This window comes from Fusarium flagelliforme (genome assembly GCF_020744385.1).
Source record: "Fusarium flagelliforme strain FIESC 12 MPI-CAGE-AA-0113 chromosome Unknown B0J16scaffold_1, whole genome shotgun sequence".
In the NCBI taxonomy this organism is placed as follows: domain Eukaryota; kingdom Fungi; phylum Ascomycota; class Sordariomycetes; order Hypocreales; family Nectriaceae; genus Fusarium; species Fusarium flagelliforme.
In genome coordinates, this window is record NW_025763503.1 from 3,204,960 (window position 1) to 3,226,794 (window position 21,835).

A 21,835-nucleotide genomic window follows, 5' to 3' on the forward strand; every position below is an offset into this window, starting at 1 on the left:
GACAAGGAAGAATACACTATGGCATTGGTCGGAATCTCCTGCCAAGAACTTGTGTAAGTTCGGAAAATAAGATCTTGGGACCATGATAAATAACGTTCCACATTAGCTCAACCGATATACTCACTAAGTATTTATGCTAGGGCTAGCCTTGACTTCGTATATGGGAATAATCTTTTTATACTCTCACATATTTCAGCTCAATCATATAAGACCTGGTGGTTGAGATTATTTGCTTGTCAGTAAGCCCCCAATGTGTTTTCGAGTCTAATACTGTCTCTATCACTGGGGAATGTCTCAAATGGCGGGGCTGCGGGGGAAATCGCGGTGGACGCGACAAGACGCGTCTAGTTTAATTGATTGCATAATGCCTAGCAACCATCCATCGAGGGCGTAAGAAATAATCACCTTGTTAGCCAGCAGAGATCCAAACAAAGTGACCAAGCTATTTCGTCTTCCACTCGAGACAGTCAACTTTTCTGATACCTGGATGCACCTACCCACCTACCAGACACTCGACATCCCAAATCACTACCTTCTACTCAGCAACTGATCACCATCACCGCCAAAATGACCATCTCACAGAACACCGCAGAGGCCAACCCCTCCAACGGCTCAAAGTCTATCAACCATGAAGAGAACCAGTATCTTGACCTCGTTCGAGAAATTCTCGAGACCGGCGAGCGTCGACCTGATCGGTGAGTCACCATTGATGCGCCTACTTTGACCAATATCTAACAACATTTGCAGTACTGGTACAGGAACATACTCGATCTTCGCCCCTCGACCTCTAAAATTCTCCCTCAACAACAATGGAACACCCATTCTACCCCTCCTCACCACCAAACGTGTCTTCACCCGCGCCGTCATCGCCGAGCTCCTCTGGTTCATCGAGGGCAACACCTCTTCCAAAAGCCTAAGCGACGCCGGCATCAAGATCTGGGATGGCAATGGCTCTCGCGAGTTCCTCGACAACCTTGGTCTTCAGCATCGTGAGGTTGGCGATTTGGGACCAGTGTATGGCTTCCAATGGCGACATTTTGGTGCCGAGTATGTTGATGCCAAGACGGACTACACTGGCCAGGGAGTAGACCAGCTCGCTGAGATCATTCACAAGCTGCGAACTAACCCCTACGACCGCCGCCTGGTTCTTTCTGCTTGGAACCCCGCCGATATGAAGAAGATGGTTCTGCCACCTTGTCACATGTTCGCCCAATTTTATGTGTCTTATCCTCGAAGCAGGGACGAGAACCCAGAAGAGAAGCCCCAGGGCCACCTTCACTGCCAGCTCTACCAGCGATCCTGTGATATGGGTCTCGGTGTCCCCTTCAACATCGCCAGTTACGCCCTGCTGACACATATGATGGCACATGTCTGCGAACTGGTTCCCGGTAGCCTTACTCACGTTATGGGTGATGCCCATGTGTACCTCGATCACGTTGACGCCCTCAAGGTTCAACTAGAGCGCGAGCCCCGAGACTTCCCCGAGCTGGAAATCGCCCGTGAAAAGGGTGGTAGCATTGATGGATGGAAGTCAGAGGACTTTACGGTCAAGGGATATGACCCCCATAAGACAATTGCGATGAAGATGTCTGTATAAATCATGCTTAAGTCAGGTTATTTGAAAGTCGGAGATATTTAATGATATGGAATAGATAGCGTTGGTATATAGTTTTATTAAAAAGAGACACTTATTGGATTAGTATATGCATGTGCTTTTCCCCTCGATATCTCGTTTTGCCCTTTCAGGACCACTCCAGCTGTTATTATACCTTGAATGGGTCGTCACAGGCGGTAATGCGCTATTGCTATTGCTAACATGTCGAATCACGGTATGGTGTTGAACATAGAGAATAAATATCAGATGATGAAGCAACAAATTGCCTTTCCCAACATGCGGGGTGCCGATTAACAATCTACAAGCTATACAGTAACTTATACATATCGAGTAAGAACACTCGTTAAAGTGTTGACCCGAACTCAGACTATCCAACCAGGTTTTGCATCGCAACGATGGAAAAGTATTTACTGCTTCTTCTTGTTAGAGGCCTTAGAAGGGGAGCCCTCCTTCTTCTCGGCGGCTTCCTTGGCCTCCATAGCGGCATAGTCATCAGCCTCCTTCTTCTCAGCATACCACTCACCAGCCTGGAGAACAAGGATGCCGACAAGGACAAGAGCGAGAATGGTGTTGCTAGCGGAAAGAACCTTCAAGCTGTCCTCGCGACCAAGAATCATCTCGCCGCTCTCACCCTCGTGGGTCTTGCCGTCGAAGCCATCGTTGGTCCAAATATCGGCGCTGACACTTCGGAGAGCCTTGACAATGTTGGCAACGTAGACACCGAAACCGATGAGGTAGAGGATCAGAGAAGCGCCGTCAAAGAGGAAGTTGGCCTCGCTCGGGCGGAAGAGCTTGATGAAGAAGCCGATGAAACCGATGGAGATGACAATGTGGAGAATGCGGCTGATAAGCGCGGGGGACTGGTGCACGAACTTCAGATGCGTCTCGAGATGGTCGAAAAAGTTGTCGGGAACGGGGGCCTTAGTCCAGAGGAGAGGGAAGTCGTAGGGGAACGACGCGAAGAGGATACCCAGGAAGAAGCAGACAGCTAAGACGTGTGTCAGTATTTGGAAGAAGCGATTGGTCGCAACAGGGTGACTTACGGGCAATGATCATGAAAGTAGCAAAAGAGCCAGATCCATGGTAGTTCTTTGACCTGGTGTTCTTGGAGTAATCAATGAAGCCGCTCATTGTGAATGATGCTTATGGAGGGGTTTTGAAAGCGCGAAAGATCTGGCGCAAGTGCGGAGTATGCCAGAGAGTAGGAGTATATAATGCGCAGGAGGTCAGACAAGCGAAGAAATCACTGTCGCAATGCGCTCAATATTACGCTCGACAATTGGTGTTGCGGAGAATGTGCGGAGGAGAGAAGAGAAGAGAGAAGAGGAGGTTGTTAGGTTAGTAGTAGTTCTCCATGTAGTGGGACGAAAACCAAGGGTACCTACTAAGCTTCAGGTTAGACCAAGCCCAGCCCCAGGAGCTTAGGTCTTGGTGGAAGAGTAAGACTGGTAGGTACCTTCCAAATTGGTGGTAGACTGGGGGTTTCGTGGAGTACCTACCTGTCCTTATCTCTCTGTCAGGTGGGTTCTAGTTCTAAGCTTCCAGCTCTAAGCAAATATGGGGTTTATGACTGGTTGCCACGCTTCTTGTACTCCACAAGCCGGGGTCTAGATGTCAGTCACTTCAGTTCTAGAAGCTGAGTAACTTGATGTTTATGATAAACTAGAGTATTACTTAAATTAGAGAGATATGGCAGAGACTAATCGTTGTTAGTTGCGAAGAAAGATGTTGGGCTTAGGGAGTACTCCTATAGCTGATAAAGCCCTTGGAATATGAATACTGGACCTGATAGTCTAGAGGCAGGCTGGTTTATAGGAAGAGCGTTATTAAAGATGAAATGATGCATTTTTGTTGAATATGTTATATATTGGACCTCCTCTGGTGGGCACATCGAGGATAAGAAGGACCATCGGCGGTACTTGATATTGTGTGCTGACCATAAGTCATGTCTCGTTACTACCGTACACACTGCAGTCACATCGGCACCACAAGAAAAGTCAGTAACAAATTTGAGTATAAGAGAACTTTCAAGAATCAATCGCGAGGAACAAACATACTTCCTAAAGCAGAACAGTTGTCGTCGCTGAGTCCGTCTTTTGCCTCCTCTGTGCATTCCAGTGATATAAAAGTAATGCGCCTCCGCCGGTGCAAAGCCTTCAGTGTCAAACTACGTCGGTAGAAATGGAATTTCTAGTAGATGACATCAATAAAACCGTATTTCTCTTCTGACTGCATCGTGAATTCGTATCTGAGGTTCGTGTCGTGTCTATCTACACAGCCTTGACGACCTGTTCAACCAAAAAGTTACGAAATAGAACACCATAACCTCGAAATCATGCGAGCATCCTATATCACTACGCTATTGTTGTCCACCGTTTCTTATGTCTCATCCCAGGACTCAACCAAAAATTCGGAACCAAGTATTTATCGCGGATCAAACGAGTATACATACTACGGCTGCTACAACGAGACAACACAAGTCCAAGACTCCGCCGAAGAGCGCGCCCTTGCTGATGGTTCTCACCTCGTTAAAGCCGGAAAGATGACAGTCCCTATGTGTCTCGACTTTTGTACTTCGAACGGTACACAATATAAATATGCCGGTTTAGAGTGGTCAAGGTATGTTACAAATCATAGTCTTAGGATGGCTGTGACTAATAGTTATTGTTAGGGAATGTTGGTGTTCTCCCTACTTGTCAAGTCTCTCAGCGAAACTTGACGACGATGACTGTGAAAACCCGTGTGAGGGCAATTCATCTCAGGTTTGTGGAGGACCACTTAGATTGAGTGTCTACCAACTCTCTAATGGAGGGGATGCACAAAATAAAGCGACCACATTCCAGATACCGGGGGTCATGTTCGTCTCTGTCATACTCGGAGTATCTCTGTTGTCACTTTGATATGTGGGTGGCCTATCCTCTGGTGAAAAGCATAGAAGTCATGTAAGATGGGTATATAGTCATAATCTAGTCGTAACCAATAAGTTGTTCAGAACTTCAACGGTGCCATGCCTCGCTGCTTTACAGCACCTTGCACAATCACCTTGATGCCCTCAACCGATTGTCTCCAAACCTCTTGTCCTCGCCCCTTTCTGCCATCCTGTTCAACTAAAACATCCAACCACTTGACCAACTTTGTCGCCTTCTCCAAGTCTCGTTCTTCTTGCACCACTCGCTCAAGAAACTTTTCCAATACTTCTATATCCCCACGGTGGGGGCCATTCTTCCTTGTTTCTGTATGCCAAGCATCCAGCATGTCTTTGATTTCCCGAGTTGATGTTACTCCGGAACTTGCAAATGAGATTTCACGTGACGCTGCGGCGAACTGAATCCTAAGTTGTCCGCCTGGCAGTGCTGCGTCTGAGTCCGTTGAAATCTGTTTTCGTAAAGGGGCCTCTAGCGATTTTTGTTGGGCTCTCTTTCGTCTGTTGTAATCTTCAACGATCTCCTTACGCACATCCTCAGGCAGTTCCGAAAGAAATTCCGCATCAAGTTCCTCAATGGCAGCCTCTTCTTGAAAGGCGTCACCAACCTGATTCAGTGATCGGAAATTGGTCTGCAATAGACCGGCTTGGGCATCTCTCTGCCTCTGAGCTTTACCAAACAAGCCTCGCGGTCTTCCTCGTTTCGAAGGTGTAGGAGGTTTCCTCGCTTGTATTGTACGATCCTTGCGTGGAGATTGATGTGGTGTAGGTGGTTTGGGATTTCGCCCGTATGTTGCCATAATCTCGGCCTTCATATCATCAGGTAGCGCGTTGAAAACCTCCGGATCAACTTGAGTTGGGCATACATCCAACGGCGCGGGAGTCTCTGATCTAGATTTGGGTACTGGAGATTCGGCCTCCTGTGGTATCCGGGACTTCTGAGCCATGAGCTTACTTCGGATGCTGCTAGGTAGCTCTGCCAGGATGGTGGGATCCACGTCTTTGGGAATGATGAACTGAGTTCCCGATATGTTGAGAGGTGTTTTGGCTTTCGAATCGTCTTGACTAACCCTTGTCAACGCCATCGCAGGATGTATTTTCTGCTTTCGTGGTGTCAGAGGATCATCGGCAATTGGATCCTTGTGAACTTCACGGCCAGGTGTTGTCCTTTGCTTCTCTGGGCTTTTAATCTCGTCGATCGGTTCTGCCGAAGCAGTTTTTCTGGCTGGCGAAGGTTTCGTGAAAGCGTTGAATGCTAACCTCTTCTGACTACCATCCGGAGCCGCCAGATTTGTCTTGATAGGTTCAAGTTTGGTCATTTGCACTCCTAGCCCGCGGAGATCACCGGGGCTGAACTTGAAAGACCGCAGAATATTGACTGCCTCTTTACCAATGACTTGTTGATCATTGGTGGCCACCCCGAAAGTGGTACTCTTGTTGAATGTGTCGCATTTGCCATGGCCGAGGGACTTCGGCGGATCGAGAGGCGCATCCATCGACCTCCTCATAATCTTCATGGTGAATTGCTTTCCCTTGACGTTCTCGTTCAAAAGTCGTTTCTCTAATTCCTTGCAAAGGTTGTATATGAACTCCTCTGCTTCCGATTGATTGATGAAGCGAATGCCCCAATTGACTTCTGCAGATACAGACTTGCGCGGCGGCTGCTCGCCAACTTCTGTGCGGTCGATGCCACGGGCATATTCTCGGAGTCTCTCACCGGTCTTTGGTCCAAGGATTGAAACAAGGCGTTCTTTCGACACTTCTCGCAAGTCTTTGACCAAAACAATACCGATAGCTTCGAGCTTGCCACCGATACTACGGGCAACCCCAGGAAGCTGTTCGACTTTGAGTTCTCCGATCATATTCAAGACGTCGTCTGGTTTTAACTGGTACTGTCCAGCGGGTTTAGCTTTTCGCAATGCGACTTTGGCTTGCAGTATATTCGCGCCGATTCCAACAGAAACATGGCAGTCTGTAAGAGATTTGATCTTCTCACGAAGATCTTTTGCAATCTTGTCTGCCATGTCTCGTTCCTGGGCAATGTTCTCTGGATCAGAACCCGTGCCTTGAGATCCAGTGGATGTCATGACAATGGATGTTATGTCAATGAGGGCCTCGTCTATGCTGACACTTTGTACCAAGCCGCCAATGTCGAGAATGGACTCATAGAACAGGCGACTGGCTTCTTCATATGCAGGAAAGTCGTAAGGGAGCACCTTGAGATCTGGACACAACTCAAGTGCAGACTTCATCCACATGCCGTTTTTCACTCCAAACTCTCGAGCAGGATAATTGCAACTTGCAATTTCTGACCCTGACCCTGTGCTATGCGCAACAACTGCCGGTTTGGTGATAAATTCGGGGTTCTTTTTTAACGAAACAGCACAAAAGAAGCTGTCAAAGTCAACATGCATGACATACCGCCTCGAGTTAGGGCGCTTTTTGAGATTCGAATGTGATTGCCCCCTTTCTGCAGCTAGTCGTTGCATTCTGGATTTCAATTCGGCTTTCCATGTGGAAAGGTGGTGCAGTCGACTCTCAGAGTAAAACTGCTTCAGAAAATCCGGATTGGCTGTCGAGGACTTCCTAATCCGTGGGTCGGACAATAATTGAGCATTGTGTTCCTCAGATGTCATCAGTTTTGGAGGTTCCTGTGCTTTGTCCTGTACCGTAGGCACGGAGACTGCCTCTGTCTGGGATTCAATACTATTGTCCTTATTTATTTTTGAACGAGTTGAAGCTGTGTTGGATTGGTCGTCGAAACGAGGTTTGAAGCGTGCCTCAGGCTTCTTGAAAGAGGGATTTTCAACACCTTCCATTTGCGTGGTATCCGAGGCTCGATTAGTGAGAACAGGAGTCTGAGCTTTCTCAAGAACTTGGCTTAAAGATTGGCTAGGCAGAGCAGGCGCCTTGAACTGACTGGTATAGAAACTGTTGTCTGTCATTTCACGATAGCCTTGCTTAGCCCGAGGCGTCGTTGGCGATAAACCGCTACTCCCATCAAACTTGAGAACTTTTTGTCGCGGCCCTTCGTCCAAGACTCGATAGTTAGACCATGGAAGTAGCTGTCCTGCTTGGATAGAATCCATGATCCAGGCAGGTTTGACGATTCGGTACCGGTTGAAATCGACAGACTTTTTGGGAGGTAAAGTTGAAGCAATGATGTGAGTAGCCATTGTTTTTGAATCCAGATACTGGAGGAAACCGCCGCCATGTTGTACTATCTCGCGGTGTAGACTGTCATTGTGTAAGTTGAGAACCAGACCGGAAATGTTCCCAGTGAGACTTACATGTGCAGCGGCGGTTGAGTATATCCTGTTACATGCGCGACAATTCCCTTGAATATCTGAGGCTTGTCCGATTTTGCGCGCGTCTCTGCATCCAGATTTTGGAGCTTGATCTTCTTGCGCCGAAAATAGTCGTTGAAACCACCAAACTCGCTGCCATCATACTCATCTCCGCCTTCATTTTCAAAAGTATGCGTCTCGATGCGCTTTCTCACTTGAGAAGAGTTTTTATCAAGAACGCTTCCCATCTTGGATTTTCCTTTGTGATGACAGCGGTATTATGTCTGTTAAGGGTTTGTAATAGTGGTGGCAAGGATAATGCGCCAGGAGAACTCTTTCGCATCGCTATCCTTGCATTACATGATTAATATAAAATGTTATAAGATATTTGTGTGCCAAGAATAGTAGATTTCATTCAGAATTAGTTCAGTCGTTTGCTGTGCGATGGTTGTGAAGTTCTCGTGACATGCGACAAACCGAGGCGTGGTCGAGTGATGTCAAAAGCGCGTAAAGTGGAGCACGAAATCGCGTTGCGACACGATAACTCGTGACTTCTATGCACAGCCACAGTCACAAGCCACACATCAAGGCCCATGTACCTTATTGTTGAAGTTCTGAATTCAACTTTCGAGATCGCAATTTATCACGACATTAACGCTGTCTTTCGCTGATTAAGTGCGCCGCGACTGGGGCGACAGACTTCGGGATGAATAACGAACAATTTCGTAAACTCATAGCGTCGAACTCGCAAAAGAGTTCCAATAGCAAAGATGGCGCATCCTCATCAACTCCAGCTGGTGGAAATGCGCTGGGCTCAAGACAACGATCAAGTATCCCAATGACACCGTAAGTCAATCCTCAGCCGCTTTGACATCAAATACTAACAATACAAAAGACGCGCTGTAGCTGGTGCTCAAGCAGACTTTGCGCGACAGCTTGCCGAACGTAACAGTGCAGCTCGACCGCAGAGGAAATTCAAGTCTTACGATCCGAAGGGTGTCAAACTCGCTTCAGGTTATACCGATCGATCGAAAGAACGTGACGAAGAGACGGAAGACGAACGGGTAGAGAAACTGAAAGACCTCGAAAAGCAGTTGAAGGATGAGGAGATCGACCAAGAGACGTTCGAGAAGCTACGATTCGAGATCGCCGGTGGAGATTTAAGCAGCACCCATCTGGTCAAGGGTCTCGACTTTAAGCTTTTGAAGAGAATTCGAGAGGGAGAGGATATCTATGGCGAGAAGAAAGATGAGCCTAAGGAAGAGCCCGAGCCCGAACCGGAACCAGAACTCGAGCATGAGCACGAGGGCGAGATCGACATCGACGATGAGTTTGAGAAGATGGAAAACAAAGAGGTCCAGGCGATAGAGAAAGAGAAAACGGAGACGAAGAAGAAGGGCCAACTTTCGACAGTATCTCTAGCACCAGGCAAAAAGCGAACACGCGATCAAATATTGGCAGAACTAAAGGCGGCAAGAGAAGCAGCCAAAGCACAACAGAACACTCTTGGAGATCGGTTCAAAAAGGTTGGAATTAAGCAAAAGGCCGGCTCACGAATAGAGCGGGACAGCAAAGGACGAGAAGTTCTGATCATTGTGGATGAAGATGGGCACGAGAAGAGGAAGGTACGCAAAGTTCAAGCTGGTGCCGACGAAGAGGAGACCGACCGTTCCGGTCTCTTGATGCCAGATAAGGATGCAAAGCCTCTCGGCATGGAGGTCCCGGAGCAGTACAGGAAGCAAGAAGAGGAGCCCGAAGAGGATATGGACATGGACATCTTTGATGGCGTGGGTGACGATTACGACCCCTTGGCTGGCATGGACGGTTCAGACTCAGATTCTGACGCGGACGACGATTCCAAGAAGGCGAAGCAACAGAAAACCGACGACTCCACCGCAGATACTTCAATGCCACCACCACCGAAACCACAAGCACCCCGGAATTACTTCCAAGGAGCCAAGACGGGTCTCGTATCGGAGGAACAGATCAAAGCGCCATCAATGTCTGATCCTGCAATCATGGCAGCATTCAAGCGCGCAGCAGCTCTCAACCCAATCAAGCAAGACAAGGGAGATAGTGACGACGAAGACGATGATGATGGTCAAGATGAGGAGGCACAAAATAAGGCTATGGAAGAACGAAAGAAGAGGCTTCTTCAGATGGCGGACCGAGATGACGAAGATTTGGATATGGGCTTCGGTACAAGTCGGTTTGCTGATGAGGAAGACTTTGATGAGAGTAAAGTCAAGCTTTCGAAGTGGGGAGGCAACAATGACGATGACGAGGGAGAATCAAAAGGTGGACCAAAACGAAAGAGAGGGCCAAAGAAGAGAAAGGGCGATGCTAATAATGCTGCCGATGTGTTGCGGGTTATGGAAGCACGCAAGAAGACATGAGATATATGACCTCGGCTACCAGATAGTCAGGACTGCTATCATGAAATATAGGTATTCGGCGGAAGCCGAGCCTCATAGATACCCCAGGCATAATTATTCACCGTATAACAACTCATTGTACAATCTTTAGCCATGATAAACAAAAGCTTTACGAAATAGATTCTAACCTCCTGCTTGAAGAGGAAGCTGTTTCCTCTTAGTTTGTCTGCTAGTCAAGTTTATTAGGTCAGATTAAACAAAATGCTTGGAACGTGCACCCCGGACTCCAGTCAATTCATGGTAGAAATAACCAGCAAAATGAGGGGAAGATAATGGAACCCCACCATAAGTTAACTAGAGCTTCCAGGGTCTCTATTAAAGAGTTTCCTGTAGGCTGATGAAACGTCACAACTTTAACAACTCACCTGCAGTATCGATACAGTCAGTACAATTGCGGCTGACACTGAAACCTGCCTAATTTCCTAAACAGACTCTATTTCGAAACTCTTCTCTTGTATAGACTTTTTTGGTTTCCTTATTTCTCAACGTCTTGGACCAAGTACCTATTATCTACAATGTCGGACGCTCAGGTTCCTGTTTGGTTGGACTGTGATCCAGGTCATGATGTACGTATAGACAAACGCAGAGTTCTCATTTTGGTCTCATATCGAAATGGGCTTAGTTGTGATACAAGACTCATCCATCAGATTTGTGTTCAACAATTGCTTTGTACCATTTGACAGTTATGTCCAGTAATACTAACAGTCTCAAAGGACGCTTTCGCAATTCTTCTTGCCGCTTATCACCCTCAGATCAGACTGCTCGGCGTCTCAACAGTTTTTGGAAACGCCCCTCTTGAGTATGTTTACTTCACTACACCTTGATTTCCGTACCATACTATAAGAGAATATGATCTGATTCATACCTAGGAACACCACATACAATGCGGCCTCTGTTTTGACCGCCATTGGAATGCATGATGTTCCTCTGTACATCGGCCTAGGAAAGGCCCTCGAGCGTCCTGCGCTTCATGCCCCAACCGACATTCATGGCGTTACTGGACTAGACGGCACTGATCTTCTTCCTGAGCCCGTTGTCACCCCCTCTACCATGCCAGCCGTTGAGGCCATGGCCGAGGCTCTCCGAGCTCAACAACCTGGCACAGCATGGATTGTCGCGACTGGTGCGCTGACCAACGTTGGAGCTCTATTCCGCGCATACCCAGAACTCATCAGCCGCATCAAGGGTGTCAGTCTCATGGGCGGCTCCATCGGCGACGGCTTCTCAGATGCGCCGCTGGGCGAAGTTGACGGTCGACCTAGAATCGGAAACTACACGCCGTGGGCTGAGTTCAACATTCTTGTCGACCCCGAGGCTGCTGCGACGGTCTTCCATAACAAGGAGATTGCTGCCAAGACCACAATTGTGCCGCTTGACCTTAGCCATCAGGTGCTGGCTACACCCGAAGTGAGAGATATGCTTCTGTATGGACCTGATGCTGAAAAGACGGGCTCTGGAAAGACCCGTCTCCGAACTATGCTTGTTGAGCTCCTTTACTTCTTTGCCCAGACATATGCGTAAGTCATAACACCGCAAACCAGCGCCTCCAACTGACAATTCTAGCGATGCGTTTGGCATCACTGCCGGCCCCCCTCTGCATGACCCTATAGCTGTTGCCGCCGTTCTCATTGGCACAGAAAGCGAGATCCCCTTCTTTGAGTGGGATGCTAAGCACAGCCAGCCTCCTCAGCACGACGAGCGCTTCGACGTTACGGTCATCACCGAGGGTACCTTTGAGGAAGCCAAGGCGGGTAAGCAAACAGGTCGCACAATCGCCAAGTTGCTTCCCCCTGGTGAGCAGGGCGTTAGAATCCCACGTGGAGTCGATACTGCCAGGTTCTGGCAGGTCATTGAAGAGTGCATTGAGCGAGCGGACGCAAAGAATGCTGCGCTTGCTCTTGCATAAACTTGGACAAACCAACAATTGTAGATAAAACCACGCAAGTAGCAGTAGATAATCTGGCGAATCATTCTGTCATGATAAATCTATTAAATATTGTTACAGTCTATAACTCATTGGGGATGGTTTCCTTACTGCTTGAGTCCCAATCAAGCATCACCTTCAAGCTCTGTTCGTAGGTCCAGAGAGTGACAGCGCTCGCCGGCGCTGATTTTAAAAGACTAATAGTCAAGCCCTTGTATAAGCCACGGAAACCTTCTGTACGCAAGATTGATTTCAGAGCGCCTCGGGCTGTGGAATATTCGGGGATATTTTCGTAGACGTATTGTTTGCGTGCTGGTCCCTGAACTTGAATGCGCTTTCGGACAAGGTCAAGAGGGAACACTGCTGTCTTGGAGATGACACTGGCGCACATGCCAGCTGTAGCATCTCCACTACCCCATGGCATGTGTAGTCCCTCCATCGATGTTCTGAGGGACTCGTATGTGACGAAGAAGATACCCATGAAAGGCATAATCTGACCGAGACCGGGTCCAATGCCTCTGAAAAATCCTCGCCATCCTTCGTCACGCTTGATATCCCAGATTGCGCCACGAAGCGATCGGTATACTCGATGTCGCCCCTGAGCTGCGAATCGTGTTCTTAATAAATCGAGAGGGTATGTGACAGTCGTGGCTGCTGCACCGGAGGCTGCACCAGCAATAAAACTTTCCGCAGCATCGGGTAATCTCGAAGGAAATGCCGTTCGGAGGAAGACAGTCGTCGATCGGTAGGCCGTGAACTGAATAGCGCCATAGCAAACATATAAGAGTTCCGCAGGGACATTGCCCTTCCACAAGCCCGTTAGGCCTTCATGCTTGAGTATGTGTTTTAGGGTCTCGAAAGCTCCTCGATAGGCTGGAGCATTGCGCAAAGCTGCTACCGGGTCGGAAAGAGAGTGTGGTTGAAGCTGAAGACGGATCTTGACGACATCGAGAGGAGCGACGACAAATCTAGAAACCACACAAAATTAATTTTGGCACCCCTTTTTTGAGGATTGAAGATGGAAAATACCTTGAAACCAATCCCGCGATTCCACCGGCAGCAACTACTTGAATCCTGGAGCCCTAATTACGATCGTAAGCCAGGAGTCGTGTAAGCTGGAGAGCTGGAATCCTACCTCATCCTTGAGGTGCCCTTCTTTGTGTGACATCCAGCTTCAGCCCTGGCGGACTGCGGAATAACACGAGTTTCCGCTAAGTAGAATCAATTGCGCCTGGCGATAGAAGCGCGGATACGGTCAATATCGAGATCGTGAAATGCTGGTGCAGAGGTGAATAAGATGAATTGATGGTAGAAGTTGCTGATTAAAAGTTACTGATAAGCAAATTGCGACACAACGGAGATCGATGTGCGGAGGCGATATTGGAATATAGCGTTGTATTTCCGACGGATAATATAATAAATTAGGTAAATATTGAAAGCTCTAAATAAAGATTTTGTAAATTTTCGAAGCTTTTTTGATAGAGGATTCTGGTGAGTTCGTCATAATTAGGTATCGCATCACGGGGAAAGAGATCCGTGGCCACATTGGCTAGAAATTTCCTGGTCGCACTCACGATGGATTCTATGAGTTCCATTGTGTGACGGCATAATTTCTGATGTTAGTAGCAGTTAGCCTAGAATAAGCGGGTGGAAGCGGTTGTTGGCGGATGAGATAGAAGCCTTCCTTCTGTGCCCTTTATGGAGGTTAATCGATTTTTGGGATCCTTTGCTTTGTGTCAGAAAGGAAAGAGAAGGATCCCGATATTTCTTAGAGGTAAATCAACATCTGATGTCCGATAACCTCGGGGTCTCTTGGACCGAAAAGGAACTCATGAACCGAACCGATAAGAATAAAAGGCGATCAACTTGGAGAAATCTCAAGGGTCTCGACCAGGTCTATCCTGTTACAGTTAGCTTAAGCCATCCAAGCCTACCAAAATCGTCGAATTGTCACCTGCACTTTTTGTAATGAAAGCGAGTGATCATTGAAATAGTGCAGATCAAATGATGCTTGGAGCAGGCATGAATAAGATATCCTCACAAAGCATTGTTGAATAATCAGATACGAAAAACAACATCATTCCTCGTAACGTCTATTCTATCAAGAGCTTAACCTCTCGATACTACGTAACGTGGGGTCCTTCTTCCCCACAATCGCTACCACCAAAGCACAACCGCCGAGAGAGCCTCCCGAGCCTCTAAAGAGTCTCCATTGCTCCGGCCGGGACCCTTCTTCTCCTCATGTTATCTTCCGTTGCCGTTATTGGCCCGACTCCCACAATCGAGTAGAGCTTGGAGATTTCCGGGGGAAAGTGCGCATGGACAAGGCACGTCACTTGCCTCTTGAGCGTCTTGTGCCGCATCGCCGATAGGTACCTGCCTTTAATATTTGGCTCTCATTGCCGAGCAAACAACCCCCAAACACATGTTCTTTACCCGTCGCATATATTTTCAACACCCCCTCATACTTAACATCCTTCTTCTTATCTTGTAACTTTTCACATTCCCTTGTTAATACTTAATCTTACTCTATATCTATAACTTGTACTGTCCACTGACCTACAACTACTGGGTCCACGAGCTTACCCATTTGCACGTGAAATCCACTCTCACGATCCTCGATTTTTCTATTCAGTTCGTCATAACTGATGCTGGACAAGTCGCAATCGCAACATAGCTAAACACTTCGACCAGTCTTCAAGCAATCTTCACCATGGCCACTCCACAAATTCCCCCGCCAGACGCGACACAACTTCTGGCACCGTTCCTACCTGCTCTCCCACCGTCCGCCATCTCTAAAGAGCCTGCCATTGGCATCCTGCCACTTCTCTCTCCTATACTACGTCAGCGAGTCAAGCTTTTGTCTACATCCAGCTCTGAGCCATGGATCCAACTGCTCTGCTACGACAAAGCCAAAATACCAGAACTAGTACAGATTGCCCAGGGTGGTAGCCTTGAGCCGCATCCTGTGTCCGGCGAGGTCGAGGTTGACTGGGATTATGACGCCGAGACACGATTTCGACGAGTTGACGAAGAAACCCTACAAGCCCTCGTTGCACTTTCCACTCTTGGATTGGCGTTCCAGCTGATATACTGTGTTGGAGATGTTGAAGGTGGTGGCGATGGCTGGAGAGTAGGCGAGGTTACTGTCACAGACAAGCCTTCGCCTTTCTTGCAGTTTGGAGGCGCCTCTAATATCGCAGAGGCTGAGCGGCAGTTTGTTGAGACTCAGGCCAAGAAGGTTACCGATATCGCCAAGGATACCAATGGCTCTAGCCAGAGTTTACAGGTTCCAGATAGTGGCCACGATGATGAGGACGATGACGATGATTACTGGGCACGATATGATGCAACACCAGCCCGCACCCCCGCACAAAAGTCGCCCGCTCCTGCTTCCAAGACCACTTCACAAGTCGGCGACGTACGAGCAGCTTCAGCAGAGGATGCATACTTTGCCCAGTACGACAGTGTACAGCCTGCTATGGACAATCATGATCCTGATGAAGAGGAGGTTGCTGCACAGCTTTCCCCGCCGCTCGGTATGGGAAGGGCACACGAGTCTGCCGAAGCTGCAGAGCTCAACGAGACCCAGGGTGCATGGACGCTGGCCGAACTTGATCCCAAGGAATCAACACAGAACGGGAATGATGCTGATGCTGCGCTACTACACCCTCGTCCAGCTTCCAGTGCAAGCTCCAATGGCTCAGAGACGGTTGCCAAGCTCGAGGCTTCCGCTGGCAAACAGACACAGAACGAGTTTGGTGTGAAGCAACACGTTTCGCGCAGCATCCGAAGTTTGTTCTTGCTTTCAAGAGCGTCAGGTATTGACCGTCACGAGTTTGAGAATCTTGTTAAGGCTGAGCTTGATATTCTTGGTATGATTGAGGATCAAGAACAAGTTTGATGTTGATTACGTCGCGCTTTCTGGTGCATATTTGGCGCCTATCTTGACTCGTGATGAAATTTGGAAACCTTTTTGGACAGGGCGAGTGCATTTTGGTAGTCTCGGCATGCATGCAAGGCGTTTATCATTGAGCATCTGGTTGGCAGTGGGTCAGGCGGCGATCTGTTTTGAGCCTTGGTGAGAACTTGAATGAAATATGGCCATGAGTACTGGCTTCAGATGTAACTAGAATATTATGAAAGAATGAACTGATATCATATAAGTGCTTGAATGATCAGGTCTGCTGAGTTTCTACACTGGCAACGCAAGTCCGTGACCCTCGTGGTATCCTCGCTTTAAAACATGTCAGAGGCATTGCATAATTATAGAGCGGAAGAGATCTATTGTGCCCAGAGAATAAATAGAAGTCACAATACTTTTTTCCGTTGGCCATATATTTCCAAAATTACGCTCCGAGTACTACTGCTGGTTGAATCAGCCGAAACGCCCGGTCGTGATATCTTGTTATAAAAAGCCAATATAGTACTGCCATATCCTGTATCATCAGTTGTATCCTTTTATATCGAAGTCCGTCTAGAAAAGTCTCTCGCAAATTATGCAATGACGAGGTTCTCCAGTGCAATGCGAGCCGTCTCGAGAACCCTAGTACAATTGCGTTCTGACGGAGCAACCGGTTTCGATGGATATATGACTCCAGCGATATGGTCATGGTTATGTCCAGCGGCTGCCCGTGAGTCCAAGAGTGCATGTCTCTGTCTGCTTCGCTCCTCCAGCGTGTCCACCACATCCTTGAGACCTAGCTGTCGATACGCTGCAGCTCCAGGAATTTCTTGATCATTCCCATCAAGCCCGTAAACGTCGAGACGGAGGAGGCCGCGGATGGTTAGTCTCCACAAGTCTGGTGGCATGGTTTTGTTGTTGTACGTTTGGTAAGCCGTGCAGCCCTCTGACGTTTCTCCAACACAACCCCATAGCCCACCAATATCTTTGAAGGCAAACCAAAATGTCCGGCCTTCTTTCTTTGCCCGGGCTGTTTCTTCATCTACCATTTCGAGGATACGTGCATAGGCATTACATGCTGATGGAACTAGCGTACCGAGAAGCATGAGGTTCTGAAAGGCTTGGATGGGAGGTGGTTTGAGAGGCTCTTCTAGCATGCAGTCTAAGCAAATGGTGCACTTGATAACGTCGTGAGCAACCTTGGAAGCGTTTCGGGCGACTTTCATAGCGGGGATGACCTCGTTTGGTAAGTTTCCCAGGGATTCGAGAGCGAAGAATAGTGTTGATAGACAACTGCAAGATACCGTGGGAACAGACCGCATCGAGGGGTTTGGTGAACTGGCAGTGTCATCGGGGGAGTTCACAGAGGCTCCATTGTCGCTAGAGTCTGGGGGTGTTGAACTGTCTGAAGCTTGATGTGATTCGGCGTTTGGCGGTTCGATCTGATCAGTCAGGTACCGATGGAGTGTGTGGCTTAGATCTTTTGAGACGGTGTCTTGAGAAAGGTCTGTATCTCCAAAGTTGATGGTCCCCAAGAGATCGACGCCGCTTAGATTCAGCGCTGGTAAAGCGGAATTGTTTTCCATGAAGGACCCATCGTGGTCAAAGATCTGAGGATCGAATGGAAGAGCATCATTGTAGTTGGGTAACAAGTCCCAAGTGTTGATGTCTGTAGAAACAGGGTCATCTAAGAAGTTGAGAGTATCGAGGAAGTCTCCACTCGGCAATGTATCTTGAAGCTGAGGGTAAGATATATCGTCAGCGGGCTGGAGGAAGAGCAAAGACTGTTCTTGAGGCAGCGGCTGAGAAGCTGACACAGCAGCAGTGACATCTTCTTCCTCGGTATCTATATGGCGTCTCTTTCGGGGCCGACCCATCTGCTTCTGGGGCGAGTAGTAGCATGTTATTCCCTCCTTTTTGCAACGGGTGCAGCCGTCGGGTTCTTTGGAGCAGGCGAGTTTGCGGGATCCTGGGAGAGAAAATGGCCGATAAGTCTCCGAGTCAGACAGTGAGACATGAAGCTACTCACGGCATTCGTCACACGCTCTATGCTTGGTGACTTTATCAGCAGCGGGTACTGCTACGGTGGACGCCATTTTTGGGCAGAGAGTTAAGTAGAGTCTTGGCTTTTTGATGGGCTTTTCAAGGTGTTCATTTGATAGATAGTAAGCAGTGGAGGCTCCAAGGCTATAGTGGATTGTGAGACAAGAGACAGAATGGAAGGAAGGATTCGACAATCCAGTCAGCAAATCTTGGCCACTACAAACCAGAAAATCTGACTAATTCCGCTACAGCCTAATAAAGACGAGAGATTCACAAAATCTATTATCCATAGCTTCATATGAGGCTGAGTTGTAGATCATGTCTCACATAGTTATCCACTTTCTCAGTAAATGGATCGACAGCTGGCATTACATTAATCACATCCATGTGTCCTTGTTTCCAAGGCTCTTCCCAGGGTCTAATTAGAGGGTCTAGAGGGTCTCTCTTTTTCTTTTCTCCACCGCTGTATTACCATCCATCGCCTTTATTATTTCAGCCTCAGATCCATGACCCTTTGACCGATGTTTTTATGACTATTTCCTGTTTCTAGCCTGACGCTAAATCCTTCACTTCGATCTTAAGGGTCCAGTTCAACTTTTTATACTATAGTTATTTTTCGACCTTTTTGTTTAGAACATCCTGCCTAGACTTTTCTACAGTGTCAGTTTCACTGGCCATTCTATTCCCGTTTTATGCCGGCAGTTGCGATCTGCGTCATGATAGAGTTGTAAACGTCGATACAACCCTATCCATCATCTTACATACAAAGACATCCTCAAGCGGTAACTGTCTTTTCAGAATCAGCCATGACTGTTACTTCAATACCCAATCTTGGCAATATTGCCCGCGCAGAATACCAAGCTTTATTCCATAAAGCAGTCGCCCAGGGTCTTCGAGAACCTCTCGTTCTTCCATTTTGCCTTCTCGGTCCTTTTCTCCTACCGACCATCTATCTAGCAATCCCGCATAGAAATAGGCCCTGGCTTTACCATGCACGTTGGCTCATCCTCGCTTTTGTCTTTGTGTTCGATCTCTATATAGTTCGGCACATGTCGAGCTACAATGTTGCTCCCGCTTATGCAGCCGGCCTTATGGGTATTTGGGGTATCTTGGCGAACTTGAATCTTTTAGTATGGACCAATCCGCAGGCCGACCATGCGAGGATCATCAGAGTGCCTAAAGACAAAGAAACGCCAGCATCATCTAATGGAACTGTCAAGAATGATACTCTTGATGCCAACGGTATTCACGAAAATGGACTGCGACAAAGGAAATCTTATGCCAACGCCAATGCGCCTTCTGGAGATATTGGAACTCGCGCTAAGCATCAAGATCTTGAAGATACAATCTGCGTTTGGCAAAGGTTTCCTGAAAATGGGACTTTTGGTGAAAGATTAAACTGGACATTGGACTTGGCTACTAATTTTCGAGAAGTCGGTACGTAAAACAGTTGGGAATGACTTATACCTCGTTACTAACTCTTCTCAACAGGCTGGAACTGCTCTATAACTTCAGTTCCTAGACCTGAGATCCCAACCAATATTCGCGATGGAGACCCCGTATCCTTCAAAGACATGCCCGTCGTGTCAAAAAGCGGCTACTATCGTAACTTAACCGAGAGAGAATTTGTATGGACTCGCCTCCGCAATGTCCTTCTCCTTGCATTCGTCTTGGACTTTTGCTCCGTCATGATGGTAAAGGATCCCTACTGCACCTACGGTCCTGACCAAGATCTTCCACCGCCCTTGTTTCTTCAGCAACTTCCTCCGTGGCTTCTTCAAGCATACCGCGAGTTCCTATGTCTCATAGGCATATACGCGGCCATCGATGCTATTTTCAATCTGCATGATTTGTTCCAGTACTATGTATTCAGCTATGTGTACCCTATGCGCGGAGAGCTCTGGCAGTACACCAATATCTTCGGTCCAATCTCACAGGTTCTCGACCGGGGAATTGCTGGCTGGTGGGGTGCTTTCTGGCATCAAACATTCAGGCTCCAGTTCATTTCCCCTGCAAAGTTCCTTGTTGATAAAGGATATCTGCAGAAGGGGTCATTGGCTACTCAGTTTGTCACCATGTATGTGTCCTTCATTCAGTCTGCCTTACTTCACGGAGCAGGAAGCATATCCTCTATGCCTGAAACCAAACCCTGGAGGGCTCCAGTCTTCTTCTTCCTCCAACCTCTTGGTATAATCATCCAGCTTCTTTTGCTACACCTGATGGACAAAACCTTCCCCAACACCCCTCGGGGAGCTCGGCAAGTTTTCAACGCTGTATCAACTGCTGGCTGGTTGTATTATACTGCGTTTTTCTTCACAGACGATATCTCATCTGCTGGTATCTGGCTACTCGAGCCTGTGCCTATTTCTCCTTTGCGATGGTTAGGTTTCGGCCATCCAGATGATCATTGGTGGCGATGGGAGAGGTACTTGTTCCCTATTTGGCATTCAGACAAGCATTGGTGGAAGAGCGGTATCCAACTTTGAGATTATATAGAATTGGGTTCACCCAACTTTGTGGGATGGCGCAAGCATTAGGGAAAGCGATGGTTCATAGGGTATAGATATGTATTAGAGTAACTTGCCAGAATATAGAGCTTCAGACCACCCATTTACACGGATTGACAACGGAGTCACTATCTAAATCGCCATCTGTGTGCCTTTTGGCGTTTGTAGCGATTCGTGCTTTTGTCCGGAAGCAAGTCTATCTGCCTCTTTACGAAGCCACTTCACCACAGGCTGATAGTTACTTTGCTTAGCTGCCAACACCTTCTCAAAGGCCAAACATGCAGTGCTATTGAGGTCAGTAAAGTCTAGGAATAGCCACCAAAAGTCTACTTACAGAGCAACTTGTGACTTTCGCACATCACAAGTATACTGAGGATATCTCATCATTCGAGATTTGCTGGTCAGCAATAGATAAGCCACATCTATCACCTTGGCAATAGTTCCTAAGAAAGATTAGTCAGAAGACGGAGGTCACCTCATGGAGTTGAGTATACTAACGGAGTATCATTTCACTACTGGGATGTTGGTTCTTTCCAAGGCAGCGAAGATATGCCCACATTTTGCTGGCAGTCTCAACGAAAGCGCCTTGTAGTGATGTAATAACGGTTCGAGTTGAGTTATGAGCTGTGTCGTAAAACATTAGATGGGACTGGATCTTGAAGGCGTCTGTCGAGCAGAAGGGAACAATGGTTAGTATATCCTCAAGATTCATGTTGAAGGTTTCTTACTTAGGACTTTTCGTTGGAAGTTCTGGCCTGGAGTACGACCAAAGTCGACAGTGAGGGAGGCCGATACATCTACTCAAGTGTTAGTAACAAGACCAAACCGGATGCAATGTGTAACATACTGATATTGGTATCTCTGTCCCTGTCCTTGGTGATATCCAACGTCTGACAACTGATCGTCGTTCCACAGTAAGGAAATCCTTTCTCGTGGTTATACTTCCGAACGGGTTCGCCATCATATAGCATGTCGAAGTTAACCATTGTCTTGGCCGGGTTAACTGCAACACCGTATTCGGGAAAACCAACATGCATGGCATTCACAAACTTGATTGCCTTGCTCTGGTCCAAAGTGACTAGGAGAAAATCGTCGATAAGACGCAAGAGAAGGCAATCTGGTGAATCGAGAAAACCCAAGTGCTTTGCCTCAAGATCAGCGTAGAAATAGTTGCATAGGAACGAGGACAAAACTGAG

The 21,835-nt window shown here is 47.7% G+C and overlaps 10 protein-coding genes across 10 annotated transcripts; 6 read left to right on the top strand and 4 right to left on the bottom strand.

Annotated features, from left to right (window-relative positions):
- Positions 1–184: 184 nt before the first annotated feature.
- Positions 185–1,702, top strand: B0J16DRAFT_17943 (thymidylate synthase/dCMP hydroxymethylase domain-containing protein). Its single transcript, XM_046122564.1, has 2 exons — positions 185–695; positions 748–1,702. The coding sequence occupies exons 1-2, from the start codon at positions 568–570 to the stop codon at positions 1,595–1,597; spliced, it is 978 nt and encodes a 325-aa protein (XP_045989011.1). The 5' UTR covers positions 185–567; the 3' UTR covers positions 1,598–1,702.
- A 320-nt stretch (positions 1,703–2,022) lies between these two features.
- B0J16DRAFT_377826 (Shr3 amino acid permease chaperone) lies at positions 2,023–2,746 on the bottom strand (the record flags this gene model as incomplete). Its single annotated transcript, XM_046130874.1, has 2 exons — positions 2,023–2,603; positions 2,659–2,746. 2 exons carry the CDS (start codon positions 2,744–2,746, stop codon positions 2,023–2,025), a joined length of 669 nt encoding a protein of 222 aa, XP_045989012.1.
- Positions 2,747–3,950: 1,204 nt separating this feature from the next.
- Positions 3,951–4,515, top strand: B0J16DRAFT_391128 (WSC domain-containing protein; the record flags this gene model as incomplete). Its single annotated transcript, XM_046131920.1, has 2 exons — positions 3,951–4,234; positions 4,287–4,515. The coding sequence occupies 2 exons, from the start codon at positions 3,951–3,953 to the stop codon at positions 4,513–4,515; spliced, it is 513 nt and encodes a 170-aa protein (XP_045989013.1).
- Positions 4,516–4,539: 24 nt separating this feature from the next.
- B0J16DRAFT_278553 (uncharacterized protein) lies at positions 4,540–8,465 on the bottom strand. Its single transcript, XM_046123842.1, has 2 exons — positions 7,829–8,465; positions 4,540–7,775 (listed from the first exon to the last, which is right to left on the bottom strand). Exons 1-2 carry the CDS (start codon positions 8,071–8,073, stop codon positions 4,604–4,606), a joined length of 3,417 nt encoding a protein of 1,138 aa, XP_045989014.1. The 5' UTR covers positions 8,074–8,465; the 3' UTR covers positions 4,540–4,603.
- B0J16DRAFT_17970 (uncharacterized protein) lies at positions 8,363–10,411 on the top strand. The gene is made up of 2 exons (XM_046122572.1): positions 8,363–8,671; positions 8,721–10,411. The coding sequence occupies exons 1-2, from the start codon at positions 8,532–8,534 to the stop codon at positions 10,219–10,221; spliced, it is 1,641 nt and encodes a 546-aa protein (XP_045989015.1). The 5' UTR covers positions 8,363–8,531; the 3' UTR covers positions 10,222–10,411.
- Positions 10,412–10,775: 364 nt separating this feature from the next.
- B0J16DRAFT_377830 (Inosine/uridine-preferring nucleoside hydrolase domain-containing protein) lies at positions 10,776–12,166 on the top strand (the record flags this gene model as incomplete). The annotated part of the gene is made up of 4 exons (XM_046130875.1): positions 10,776–10,826; positions 10,974–11,059; positions 11,130–11,777; positions 11,824–12,166. The coding sequence occupies 4 exons, from the start codon at positions 10,776–10,778 to the stop codon at positions 12,164–12,166; spliced, it is 1,128 nt and encodes a 375-aa protein (XP_045989016.1).
- B0J16DRAFT_18010 (mitochondrial carrier domain-containing protein) lies at positions 12,009–13,698 on the bottom strand. Its single transcript, XM_046122584.1, has 4 exons — positions 13,320–13,698; positions 13,214–13,266; positions 12,296–13,152; positions 12,009–12,246 (listed from the first exon to the last, which is right to left on the bottom strand). Exons 1-4 carry the CDS (start codon positions 13,350–13,352, stop codon positions 12,236–12,238), a joined length of 954 nt encoding a protein of 317 aa, XP_045989017.1. The 5' UTR covers positions 13,353–13,698; the 3' UTR covers positions 12,009–12,235.
- Positions 13,699–14,692: 994 nt separating this feature from the next.
- On the top strand, positions 14,693–16,259 carry B0J16DRAFT_18040 (uncharacterized protein). The gene is made up of 2 exons (XM_046122589.1): positions 14,693–14,818; positions 14,879–16,259. The coding sequence occupies exon 2, from the start codon at positions 14,898–14,900 to the stop codon at positions 16,086–16,088; it is 1,191 nt and encodes a 396-aa protein (XP_045989018.1). The 5' UTR covers positions 14,693–14,818; positions 14,879–14,897; the 3' UTR covers positions 16,089–16,259.
- A 380-nt stretch (positions 16,260–16,639) lies between these two features.
- On the bottom strand, positions 16,640–18,299 carry B0J16DRAFT_18030 (uncharacterized protein). Its single transcript, XM_046122585.1, has 2 exons — positions 18,118–18,299; positions 16,640–18,057 (listed from the first exon to the last, which is right to left on the bottom strand). The coding sequence occupies exons 1-2, from the start codon at positions 18,182–18,184 to the stop codon at positions 16,682–16,684; spliced, it is 1,443 nt and encodes a 480-aa protein (XP_045989019.1). The 5' UTR covers positions 18,185–18,299; the 3' UTR covers positions 16,640–16,681.
- A 184-nt stretch (positions 18,300–18,483) lies between these two features.
- Positions 18,484–20,739, top strand: B0J16DRAFT_409007 (uncharacterized protein). The gene is made up of 2 exons (XM_046133067.1): positions 18,484–19,568; positions 19,623–20,739. Exons 1-2 carry the CDS (start codon positions 18,938–18,940, stop codon positions 20,615–20,617), a joined length of 1,626 nt encoding a protein of 541 aa, XP_045989020.1. The 5' UTR covers positions 18,484–18,937; the 3' UTR covers positions 20,618–20,739.
- The last annotated feature ends 1,096 nt before the right edge of the window (positions 20,740–21,835 follow it).